Source organism: Miniopterus schreibersii, assembly GCF_964146895.1.
Source record: "Miniopterus schreibersii genome assembly, chromosome: 7".
Taxonomy (NCBI): Eukaryota; Metazoa; Chordata; class Mammalia; order Chiroptera; family Miniopteridae; genus Miniopterus; species Miniopterus schreibersii.
The window spans coordinates 14,489,328-14,502,148 of NC_138108.1; the positions used below are offsets into that span (position 1 = coordinate 14,489,328).

At 37.1% G+C, this 12,821-nt stretch overlaps 1 protein-coding gene across 1 annotated transcript in view; it reads left to right on the plus strand.

Moving 5' to 3' along the window:
* The window catches only part of BARD1 (BRCA1 associated RING domain 1), a 51,137-nt gene that overhangs the window by 21,564 nt on the left and 16,752 nt on the right, over window positions 1-12,821 (plus strand). The window contains exons 5-6 of the mRNA XM_081142961.1: window positions 3,376-3,456; window positions 5,080-5,252. Coding sequence (XP_080999087.1) covers window positions 3,376-3,456; window positions 5,080-5,252 — 254 coding nt within the window. The remainder of the gene's footprint in view (window positions 1-3,375; window positions 3,457-5,079; window positions 5,253-12,821) is intronic.

The window sequence follows — 12,821 nt, forward strand, 5'->3', positions numbered from 1 at the left end:
CTGTCAGTTCTCATGTCCTTCCCCCTGCCAGGATCAGGGGCATATAGGCCAGCCAGCTCGTTTTGGAGCATATACAGCACCATTTGAATGAAAACTCTGCACAGGATTATTTTTTAATATCTTAATTGAACTTTTATTTTGTTACACTATAAATTTCAATTAGAATATTCATTAATACTATGCCTGGGATGTTGTGAACATTCTCATTTAACCAGACCAAAGTTGAAGTCCATTAGGCTCTTTATTCCCCATGTTTCTGTTTGAGTATGTATGTCACCTGTAGTTATAATGCTTGTGTAACAATTGAGAGATTTTATGAGAAAATGTTATGCGTAAGTAGAAACTAAGACAAACACTCATATTGTTTATCCTTCTGATTTAATGAAAAAACTACTTTAGTATTTGACATTTCTCTAGATATAGAGAAGATTTCGATTTGTTACTCAATTACGCTACCTTTGCTAGAGAATTTGTAGGTGCTGGGGAAAACCTCCTCAAATTCTCTAGTATACAGATCCTTAAAATGGTAATGATTACTCGTAACTCATGCCACAGCAGTGAATGTATGATGAAATACAAGAATGGCTTGAAGTTGGCATGTCATATGATGTATTTGTCATGCAGACATCATAGATAATATTTTGAAGGCAACTTACAAAGCATGATGTGCTTAACATAACAAAGGGGATGAGAATCTGGGAAGAGAGAAAATCCCTGGTGAGGAGCCTCCTCCAGGGTTGGTAATTTTAGGCTTTATGGCAGTCATGTTACACTGTGTAAAGTTACATCATTACATGTCCTTTCTACTAGCCTCCTGAGGAAGAAGTAAAGGACTCAAAAGCACACTGGCATCTATGATATTTTCAAGATTTTAATTTCTAGAACACCCCTTGGGGTCAGTATCTGTTTCCCTCTGCCTGTCACCTACCACCTTTGTAATACCAGTAACTTACGTGACGATGACTAGGTTGTCAGAATCATCTGTGAAATCTTATTTTATTCTATAAACTATGGCTCAGAAGCCAGGGAAATGTTTAATATATTTGAGAGCTCCATTCCAGATGACTCAGTTTTTTAAAAATTACATCTAGTTGCTAAAAGAAGTTTTAGGTACTTGGTTAGTTCATATGTGTGGAAAGCTTAACCATTTTGGGTAACTCAAGATTATCGCACTTAATCGTAATATGCTATACTATATTTATAAAGATGTTTATTACCAGTACTTTGGAAGCACTAACCTATATAATAAGGAAAAAGTTTTGTTTGTGTATGTGTTTCTAGAAAGTTGATTTATATTGTTACAGTATGCAGGAATGTGTGAGAGCCTTTCCTTTGAATGAAAAGTTAGCAATAAGAAAATTCAGTGTGGCACCCATGCTTCCTTATTTTCAGCCTTGGAAGTATTACTTCAAAATATCAAATCCATTTAAAATTTCTTATAAGCCTTGGTAAATACTTTTCTCAGATGATTTTTTTTCTTCTTGCTGCGATTTAAAAAAAAAAAAAATCTCACTTTTTTTAAAGTTGTGAGGAGCCTAAAAGTGAGTGCTTATTACTCAGAAAATAACCTCTTACAGAAGAAGGTAATTTAAAGAAATCAGGAGTGGAAGTTAATTTATTTCCTGGAAACTTCATATTGGTTCAAGCTTCCCCAGTTGCTGTGGCTCCTATCTAATTACCATAATTTTATTTATGTGCATGACATTAGATTTACATAAAGGAGACGGATGAAAACTGGACACACCTTTAAGCACTTGGGGAGAGAAGCAGGTTGGGTTTAAAAGTGAGCAGTTTGCCAACAGTGGTGGTTGCGGGGAGGGGCAGGGAGAGGGGTGGATGGAGGTGGAAGAGGGTATGGGGGGTAAATGGTGATGGAAAAATAAAATGAAAAATAAAATAAAATAAAATAATCAAGCAGTCTGCAAATCAGCTATGCAGTTCAGGGACACCTAGGGGTGCAGTATTAACAGGAGACGTCTGGTAACAGGAAGCGGTGACGTGAAAGAAAAATACTGCTATTCACAGCCTTACAGGAGGCTCTGCTTTGAGTCTCTAGATTCACTCTATTCCTGTGTGACTATTTCCATGTGACTCTTCCAATCCCCACTTGTCTTTATGTTATTTTATGGGCTTCTTTAGGTGAATACGGTTTTGTGATTACCATGTAGAATTAGAATGAAGAAATTTTGGAGAACGTTTTTTGTCTGCTTATGTTTATTTCCATGTTGAAGGTTGGTAATGGGTGTGGTTGTAGCAGTCCATCTGCCCCAAATTGTTTTTAAAAATTCATATTTGTATTTTGATAGGTTTTCCTGAGCTCATTTGGAACTGACTTGAATATAGAGCAAAAGTTGCTAAATACATGTTACCTTGCACCAGAGATCTAGAAGGTGCACACTTCGGGAACTATGGGAAAATAGTTCAAACTGGAGCATTTGATTTGAAACATATACCATGCTTATTTTTTAGGTGCATTGAATATTTAAGGTCATTTTGTTAATTTAGGAACATAAAAAAATGTATGTTGCAATGTGGATTTGTTTTTCAGAAAACTGAGTAAGCTATCATCTTAAGATATGCTGTATTTGATAGGTGGCCCAAAACAGTCAAATAAAAGCAAATGCTACTGTATTAAGGTTCTTAATGACTTCTTCATTATCAACCTGTAGGGGATAAAAACTCATTTCAGAAGAGTCGGGGCTGGGAGTGGGAGGAGACAGACTTGGTTCTCTTTGAAGAAGTGCTTCACAAAGCAGCGTTGTCATAAGTCACTTGTCAAATGTAATTTTTTTAATTTATTTTTTCCGAGAAAGCTCTGTTATTTTTGGAGAAAATAAACCTTGCTTCTGCCTAGAAAAATATCTTTGAGCAAATAAGGTGAATTAACATATTAGGGATAGAGTGACAGCCCATAAGACAGTTTTTGGTAGTCTTAACATTGGTTTTACTGAGCAGTCTTCTTGGCTTTAATTTTGTTTTAAAGAATACTCAGAAACCATTTTTATGTGTGCTCAAAAGGATGTTTTTCACAAATGAAATGACTTTTAAAACTTTATTGTGATTGGCTGACCTGTGGCTATGGTCCTTTATTTGGTATTTTGAATTGAATTTCAACATGGGTTGCTTGTACCAGAGAATCTGTACTCTGCGTTCAAACCTGTACCTATCACATGAGTTCCAGCAGTCGGCACCTCAGAACAATTCACACAGAAAACATACTGCTTATTAACTCATGAGCAGTAGGCACAAGGGAAAAGATTTGTTTTATTTTATCTGAAAGAAGCAGAATCTTTTAAAAAAACAACAAAATCTCATTATCTTACCTTTTTCCTTCATGGTTTTTAATTTCCTTTCGTTTTCTTGTTCTTCTCCTAGGGCGACGTGCCTTCAGTTGCATACCTCTTACAAAATGGAAGCGACCCAAACGTTAAAGACCATGCTGGATGGACACCATTGGTAGTATTCTATTTGCTTTTTATTTCCATTCTTTTATATTTTATAGTTATTGTAGCTGTTAGTTATGTCGTTGTCTATATACCATTCTCTGCCATACGTATACTCTTTTAAGTCAGAAAACTTGTATTTTCACCAAGTAAGAGAAAATGATTGTTTTTCATCTAGCTCTTCAGTTGTGATAGGCACGAAATGAGCTCCCTTTTGACTGACTACCTCTAGATTTAGGGAACCAGTTACACCATATTGCTGAATTTAGCAAACGTGTGGAGAGGTAACTGCTACAACCAACACCAGGCTCCATTCTGCAGCATTGCATGTAATTGGAAACATTTCATGGAACAGAGAGGTCAGAGGAACTAGGTGGACTAGGAAGGTATCACTAGGCAGCGATTCTTATTGAGGATCTATCTCAGCCTCATTTATATACCCTACCCAATTCCAAATATAGACAGGAAGTAAAACTTGGCTTCCCTAATCATTTTTAAAGTGCCTGCTTATTATTACTAAAATGCAGTGTGAAGAATAGTCTGGAAAAAGAATGGCACCAATACATGGAAACAAGTGCCATATAGGCTAATTGGCTTAGGGCAGTAAGCATTTGAATATAGCCATAGATGTGAGTTGGAGATTCACAAAAATTGGGAGATTCTTATTAGGTTAGGTGCAAAAAAGGTTTAAAGTGGTACAAAATGACTTCTCTTTGCTAAATTTAAGCTGGGAGGTTTTAGTTTAAATCAGAGTCTTTGTTGTTTGGACTCTGGGCTGTTTAACCTTTTAACAGAAATGGGTTTTTTTAAGCCACTAAGGCAAATTGTGGCCTGATGCCTAATTTGGATTCCTTCCCCCTAGAAATAAACCTATAGACGTTTGTATGTACCACCTGTTATGAAATGAATAGCACAATATGCCCGAGATTTATTAGAATACAACAGAGTGGCATTGTTAGCAGATCCTTACATGTTCAGGAAAGATTTGCACGTGATATATCTCTGAACATTCCATTGTTACCAGTTCTGTCATTCATTCAGTAAGCTCTTTTTGAGGATCTACTCCATGTCATTTCTGTTATCATTGACACCAGCCGTACAGTAATCTGTAGCTTCAGCAAATAAGAGGCTTGTCTTATACACATTCTAGAATATTCACAGTATTGCATGGTTATGCACATGTGTGGGTGCACCACTTAGCTTTTGGCTAAAGCACCTGATTTAGTGAATTCCGTTTAGCCTTGGAGAATTTCAAAGTCTATGCGTGACTTGGTTGTTGAAGACTTTCTAAGTTTTTCTTTCTTTTTTGTTGTTTTATATTTCTTATTGTAGAACAATGTAGGAGCTATAATTGGTTTGAAGCTACATTTTCTTTTTAAAAAAGCACTCAACCTAACGCTCAAATGCAAATGTTTTTTCATGAATTGCATAGGTCTTTATCACCATGTATCTTATCAGAAAGATTATGAATAGTGGCTTTTCCTCTGTCAACAACTTATGGTCTCTATGAGTATTTAGGTAAGAACCAATTTGCTGACTGAGGCTCACATTAATTTTTCTAAAGTAAGGTTTTATTATGATATTACCCATTGCTGTTCTTCATCACTCTTCTCACTCCTTTTTTTAAAAAAATTAGCATGAAGCCTGCAGTCATGGGCACCTGAAGATAGTGGAATTGTTACTCCAGCACAAGGCATTGGTGAACACCCCTGGGTATCAGAACGACTCACCACTCCATGATGCAGCCAAGAACGGGCACGTGGATATAGTCAAGCTCTTACTGTCCTATGGAGCTTCCAGGAGTGCTGTGTAAGTAGTTCAACGTGGAGACTTTTTCATTGACTTGAATTCCTAAATCAAGGTCTGTGATGAAGCAGATTTTTTAATCCAGTGATGACTCTCTTCTCTTTCTCAACTAAAGTTGGATGTGACCATTAAATTCTGGATTTAAAATCATCATTCATGGCCTTTTTCTTTATGATACATATTCGAGGGAGATATGCTCTTTTAATTCAGAAATAGTTGTCCAATTTATTTTAGAAGCTTTTACTTTCTGTACAAATTCAGTTAGTTTTTATATTCTTTGGATTGATTAATGCTTATTAATAGGAAAAGAGAAGTATAGAAATAACTTTTTTATGCTTCACAATACTTTCAAATTTTTTTATTGATTTTTTTCTTTTTTTTTTTTGTTTTGTTTTTTTTTTTTTTGTTTTTAGGGAGAGAGAGAGAGAAACATAAATGCGAGAGGGACACATGGTCCACTGCCTCCTGCACGCCCCCTACCAGGGATTGAGCCCACAACCCCAGCGTGTACTCTCTCTGAGGAATCAAACTGGCAACCTTTCGATGCACTGGATGATGCACAACCCACTAAGCCACACTGCCAGGGCTCAGATTGTTTTAACTATTCATTCCTTCCTGCTTTCTCTGCATATTTAGTATAACAACAATTAAAATATGTAAGAATTCAGATGTTAGGCAAGGAGAGTTGAATTATTTCATAGATTTTTCACATCATTCAGATGCAGCTCTGGGTAAATTGTTTTGCAGTGTCAGGGCAAAGATGCATTAGTGAGTGCTGGCTGCTGCATTTTAAAATGGTCATTGTAAAGATCATCAAGCAAATGCTGTGTGTGGATTTTATATCTTTAATCCATAACTTGGTTCATGTCTCCCTATATATTATTTTACTCTTTTCAGTTAATGAGGTAATTGAAATGGAAATGCAAGAACTCTCTCTGTGTTCCCATTGCTTCTTTAGGTTTGGAAGGAACACACAAAGGTCAGACTTACTCTGGTTAAGAGGCAAATAAGAATTATAAAATACAGAGCTTCTAGGTTGTAATTTTTATAGGTAACCACGTAACACAAATTACTAATGCAGGAGTACTCTACCTTGGAGCTGTTCCTTTCAGTAAGTGTGTTTAATATCCTTTCTTCCCCATCACATGTGATAAATTAATTGGGGCAAACTCAGGGGATGAATATTCTTTTTATTAATTATTTTTTTCTTGCTTTACATGCATGCACACACACACCTTGAATTCGGCCCATATATAGATATGAGATACGGACCTAACAGATATGACCCTCCTGTGGGTTTAACAAGCCATTTGATAAAGCAAATGGTTGCTTGGGTCAGGTGAAATGGAATAGTTTCTATCCTTGGCTTCTTAAATCAGCCATGACTACTTTAATGAATGGGGCACTGGTCAGGCGTTAGGGAATCCAAGTTCTATTTGTGACTCCATTATTGACTTTAGAGCCTCAGGCAGGTTAATTTCTGTGCCTTGTGTCCTCACCTATAAAACATGGGTGATGCCTGTAACTTTTCTATTTCTTCAGAGCATAGTGAGGATTAATGAGCCCAAACACAGTGTTTTGTGGCTCATACACCATGAGTCTTCTCTACACTGTGAAGCTTATTAATATACAAGGTGTGGGCATGAGACACTGAGTGAATCTGCCTTCACAGGTGCCTTCTCAGGTAGATGTGTTGTTTTAAATGTGTTGGACCTTGCATTTGTAATTATAAGTTAGAGTTAGAATGATTTGTGGTTTTATCTTTAATTTTTTTGCCCTCAAATTTTGATACTAAAATTATGCCCATAGCTTTTTCAAGGTATTGGGATGCTTTCCACCTTCTCTGGTGGAATATGAATGGTGTATCTTACAGAAATACACCCCCCTACGCCTGTTACATCATTTATCTGTTTTGATAACTTGCATATTATATAATACTTGGAGAGCTCTCCAGTTTTGTTACTAGTAGCTATTACCACTCTGAAATACTAATGTATTAACAGTAGATTGTAGACACTAAAGACCAGGTGGATTTTTTGTTATGCTATTAAATTTATCCTTAAATAGTCCCTGTAGAATATAAAAAAAATGTTGCCTATTTTGCAGTTTAATCTGAGGCTGTGCTTTTTAGGAAGATGCCTAGGTATATCATCCTACTGATGCTTAGCACAGGGCACACCAGTGAGACAGGGTCTGTAAGGAAACACTGTCCCTAGTCTGTTTCTCACATGTATATCAATATTCAAACCCATAAAGCCTCAGGCCTTCCTGTATATATTTTTAGTCAAATGTTGTGATAGTTTCTGTGTATTGAATGGTAAGAAGTACTTTGTTTCCACGTATTTCAGGGCCCTATAAGTGAAGTAGGCCAGCATCACGTCCATTGATATCCACTGCACTACATACACAGGAAGTGGTGGTTGATGGAGTTCCTGTTACAGCATGTTTGACAGAACACCTAGGTTCTCACACCAAATGTAGTCTCATTCTTATTACTCAACATTTGGTATATATTGACTGATATTACACCTTTGCTGCTGCTGTAGAATTTTATTTGAATTATTTTATTTGGAGGTAAAGCAGACTTGTAGAGAGGAGTAAAGATTTTTGACCTTAGCCTTGGGTGAGAGAAGAAAACCCAGGACAAAGAAAATCCAACCTTAAAGGTACTTTTGGTGTGTTTAGAAGAGAGAAAAGGTAAAGGGATCCACGTTAGAAAGTTCTGTATTCTGTTATGTTTTGTTATTAAGTTGTCATGAATGGTGCTAACACCACATACCTTTAAATATTGGAGGAAGGCTCAAGAACTATCTTCTCAGTAGTAATTTATAAAATGTGAAGATTACTGAGAGCCTTTTTGTAGCCTAGGAAGTGGGGAGGGTCAACAACTCAGTAATATAATTAGGCACTGAATGATTATGGAAGATCAGGGAAAGAAAGGAATATTACCTACTGCAGAACCCAGTGAATTTGAAAGCATTTTATTGCATACTGTTGTAGGGAAATCTTAAAACCTCATAAGGCAAGGCATGATAACTAGGAATTAACCACGTACAATATTAATTTAAAATACTGATACTCTTTATTTGCCATCTTCATGATTTTAAAGTCACATTTTACTTTGAATACTTTAATATGCGCTTTGAACTTCTGCTGTGCAAACTTTGGCATTTTCTAAGTGCACCTTGCATTTGAATTTAGTTTTAATTCATTTAGCTCTTGAACTTCTATTTTCATGAGAAATTGACCTCTAGTGAGCTAAAATAAGAGTCCATTACTCAAGAGGGCAAATGAGTTCTGTTTTGACCTCAGATAATGAGAAAAGGCTCATCTTCTATACTTCTTTGTTGCCCGAGTATTTCTATTAATAACTGTTCAACACTTCTTTGGTGGCCCTCCTTCCCCGCTGCCTTCTTCATGCTATGTCCCCGGTGGGAACCTAAGACAAGAGCTCTTCAGTCACATCAGAACCTTCTGAGTGTAGAGAGTGTCAGGAGCTTTTTTTCTTTTTTACAGATAGGTAGTTGGTACTTGGTCTGCATTAGCAGAGTTTTCCTTGGAAGGATGTAGAATTCTTAATTAGAAAATATGATGTGGACCATTGGTTCTTTCAATATCCCTACCTAATTTTTTAAAAATTAATCTCCTACAACAGAGATAATTTATGTTTTATAGCATTTAAAAAAAACATGTTGCTCTTTTGAATTTCTGTGCTTTTTCCTGCTTCACAGCAAGCCAAGTGACTTGAAAAATTAAAACCTATGTGCTTGCAATTTCATGGTTGTTCATAACGGTTTCATTCATGGGCTGTCTCTTAACAGTTATAATAGGTTTAGCATCAGTAAAAATTCCTTTTTGCTTATGTGTGTTTGGGATTGAGTGGTCTGTATGTGCCAAGTGCAGGTTTAAATTTGCCCTTCTCTCCCCCCTTTTAATAGTAGGGCAACTCATCAAGGCCCAGTTGTAGGCACATGCCTGTTATATCATTCTTGAGGAGCAGAGGACATTTCAGGCTTACACTATGTTCTGAACTCTGCCTTTGGGGTCAACCGTTTAAGACTTTAGTTGAACTGTTTGATAAGTACTTCTTTTTCATTAGTCTTAGTGATGAAAATGAATCCTAGTGAACGAAAGTATATTCAGGGTCATCTAGTACATACTGCTTGTCTTTAGATTTGTACCGTACAGGAAAATGAATATCTCCTCCTATTCCAATGTTGTTAAGAAAACAGGTTTCTATGTTTTTCCTTGCTAAACCTCTAAATTATCACTACAGAGCACACATGAAGTATATTATAAAGTTGGGGAAAATGAATATAAGGGTCACCACTACAGATGTAACTCATTTTCCCTACTTCACTCTGTTTCTGTCTTCCAAAAATGCAAATCAGTAATTTAATAGATGGCAGTTATTGAGCTTTCACTATCTGCTGGGCACTATTTTACATGCTTTTGTTGTGAGAATTCATTTGGTCCTCACAACAGTACTATAAAATAGTAGGTTGTATTATTGTTCCCATTTTACAGATGAGGAAACGGGCACAATAGGTGAAGTAACTATTCTAAAGACACAACTATTGAGTGGCAGAGCTGTAATCTAATTCAGGCCATCTGATTCTGTGACCCCAGCTCTAATTGCGGTGCTCTACTGATCCCATCCCTCCTGCTTACAACCTTTGAGGGAGCTTCACATTTGTCCTTAGGATAAACTTTGTTCAGGGCCTCATGTTGTCCTTAGAATAAAGCCTGACTCGATGCCACCCATTTGTTCTTTCTTAATCTGGCCACAGCTTACATTTCCAGAACAGCACCTTTCCCTGTGCGTTCTCTTTCTCTGCCTCTCTCTTTGTGTCTCTCTCTTTCTCTGTCTCTTCTTTTTCGGTCTTTCTTGCTCTTCTCCTTTCCCTTTTTTTGGTGGTCTCCTGTGCCGCCCTAGCTCACTTCAAGGCTTTGTGCACACTTTCTTCTCTGCTGGGAAACTCTTATTCTATGTCTTACACTTCTTTTCCTTTTTTCATGTCGGGGGAGGCTTACCAGAGTTTTAAGTCCTTCCTGTTTGCCGCCCTCTGCTTTGTGCCTAGGAGCTCTGGGAGGACAGGAACTGCCTTTAATCTCATCAGTTCCTTAGCGCCTGAAAGAGCTCTCAGAGGTACTTGTTGAGTGAGTATTTGCCAAGCTGATTACCAAATGATATTTGTACTCCTCCATGTGCATACACATGTACTCATTCTGTGTGTGTTAAATAAGTAATAACTAAGTGGTTATTGCTAGTCCTGGTATATGAGTGTTGTGTATATTAATATATATAGCCGCTTTTTGCATAGAATCTATTAACTTGTATGAGTAGCAGTGATCCTCTAATATTTCTTAGTAGCTTTCAACAGCAAAAGCAATTACTTAGGAACGCTTAGATCTTCTGCCAAGACTTTAAAGTAAGTTTAAAATCTTCAGTCAGTAAAAGTTTTACATGAAATATATTTTCAAAATTATGATGGAAAATCATAGCTAAAGGAATAGAGCAGGAATACCTTACAGGAAAAAAACTGGTAATATTTGCCAATGTTCTATGTTGCGAAGGAACAGAAAAGAAACCCAGAATCAGAAAGGTATCTTCTTGGTTAGTGATCGTGTAATGTTTCAATAAGCAGAAAAATACAATTTTTAGGATTTAGTGTAGATAAAGCATATTATCTATGTAATCCTTTGGAATTCACTGAATTTTAAGAGGCTTTTTTTGATAGGGCGTTTAGAGAACTGAACTGTCAAAGGTGGTGCATGTGACAGATGTTAATAGACTGTCATGCACTACATGCAAGTTCAACAGTGAAGATGCTGTGTTTTTCTGCATCCCGAACAGAGCCATCATTATACTGGTGCCGCATCGGCCCATAGAGTTTAATAGTAGACGCTTGTGCCTTTCCATTTTCACAGCTACATGCCGCCTTTGTCTCTAATGCCCGGTATTTCATGCCTGATTATTTCATCAGTTTTCCGTATCGTATTCGGCTCCTACACATGAGCATGTGGTGATTAGACCCAGCCTTGCCAGAAGGCTTTCTCCCATCGATCCCATTCCTTTCAGCAGTCACACTGTTAACGCCCTCCACAGGCCCTTCACGTTCACCCACCAAATTGTGGTTGCCAGTCCTGGGTTCAAGGCCATTGTTTGCCGATGTGTATTCTTTACGTGCTCTGGAACGCCTCTTATATTTCACCTCATTACTCGTGCTTCGGCTTATACTTTGTCAGTTTTATTCTTATCTGTTGAATGAGTATCTCTCCTCAGTAAGATTACAGGCGAGGATAATCATTTCTAAGTATTATGTATCTCTCCAACATGCCAAGTTTACGTGTTAAGGCTTTAGGTTAAAGTATGTCAGAAAATAGAGAATGTGCTATGTTTAAGAACATTTAGCCCTGCCTGGTGCTGCTCAGTTGGTTGGGCTTTGTCCCATGCACCCAGAGGTTGCCATCACTGTCAGGGCACATGCCTGGGTTGTGGACTTGGTCCCCAGTAGGGGGCATGCAGGAGGCAGCTGATAGATGTTTCTCTCTCTTCCTCTCCCATCCTCTCTGTAAAATCAATAACAAAAAAATATTTTAAAAAAAGAACATTTAGGGGGGAAAAGTCAATCTATAAGCTCCCTTGGTAACTCATTCTAATGAAATTATTGATGTTTAGCCTGAGTCCATGGTGTTTTGACAGATTAAAAAAAAACTTTCCTATGTAGCAATGGAGAGTAAGAGATTTATCATTGTCTTCAGTTAATAGGCAGTCACACTGATAGTCCCTTGTGCATGTGACATGTGACATTTCCTGTATAACCTATTTTTTTTTAAAGAATAAATTTAATTATGTACATTTTAAGCTGATTTTTAACTCAAAGCCTGTAAGCAAAGTGTGAGCTCATTCAAATATATCATTTTGGGGGGAAAATTTTATGACTCTTTTTGTGCCCCCATAATAAAGGAGAAATTTTGCATATGCTCTGACTTCTCCTGCTATGGTTTTTTGAAGGTGCCACTTAAAACCTTGTGTCTAATTTTAAATTTCATTTGGTTTAATAGGCTCCATCTCCTATGATCTCCGATGACGCAGGGCTGGGGTTTAACTGATTCTCTTTCAAATGAGTATTTGTAATGTGCCATTAACAATACAGGAGGGCTGAGGGTCTAGTGAGTTGTGTATAAGCAGAAGCCGGCCACTGTCTAAGTAGAGAGACCACGTGTTTACAGGCCAGATGAGATAGCTTTGTGTGAAAGACTGTAAATGTAAATTAGAGTCCTGCTGTTATTTTATGAAGCAGTTCTTCAGGCAGCAAAAACATCTTCCAAGGCCATTGTTTTAGTTGTTAGTTTTTGGTAAAGTCCTCACTAGCTAATCGCTGAGGCACTTTGGGAAGTACTTTCATTAACTTTTTTTTTTTATGTTACTATAGTGGCCTTGATTTGTATTTGTGTAAAGTAGGATACTACAGTTACTAGGCATTAAAGTGCATGTGATTGGGCTCTTAAATTTTATTTCTTCCAAGTGTAAATTCTACATTTGTCTTTGTTAAAAAGTCTTTATGT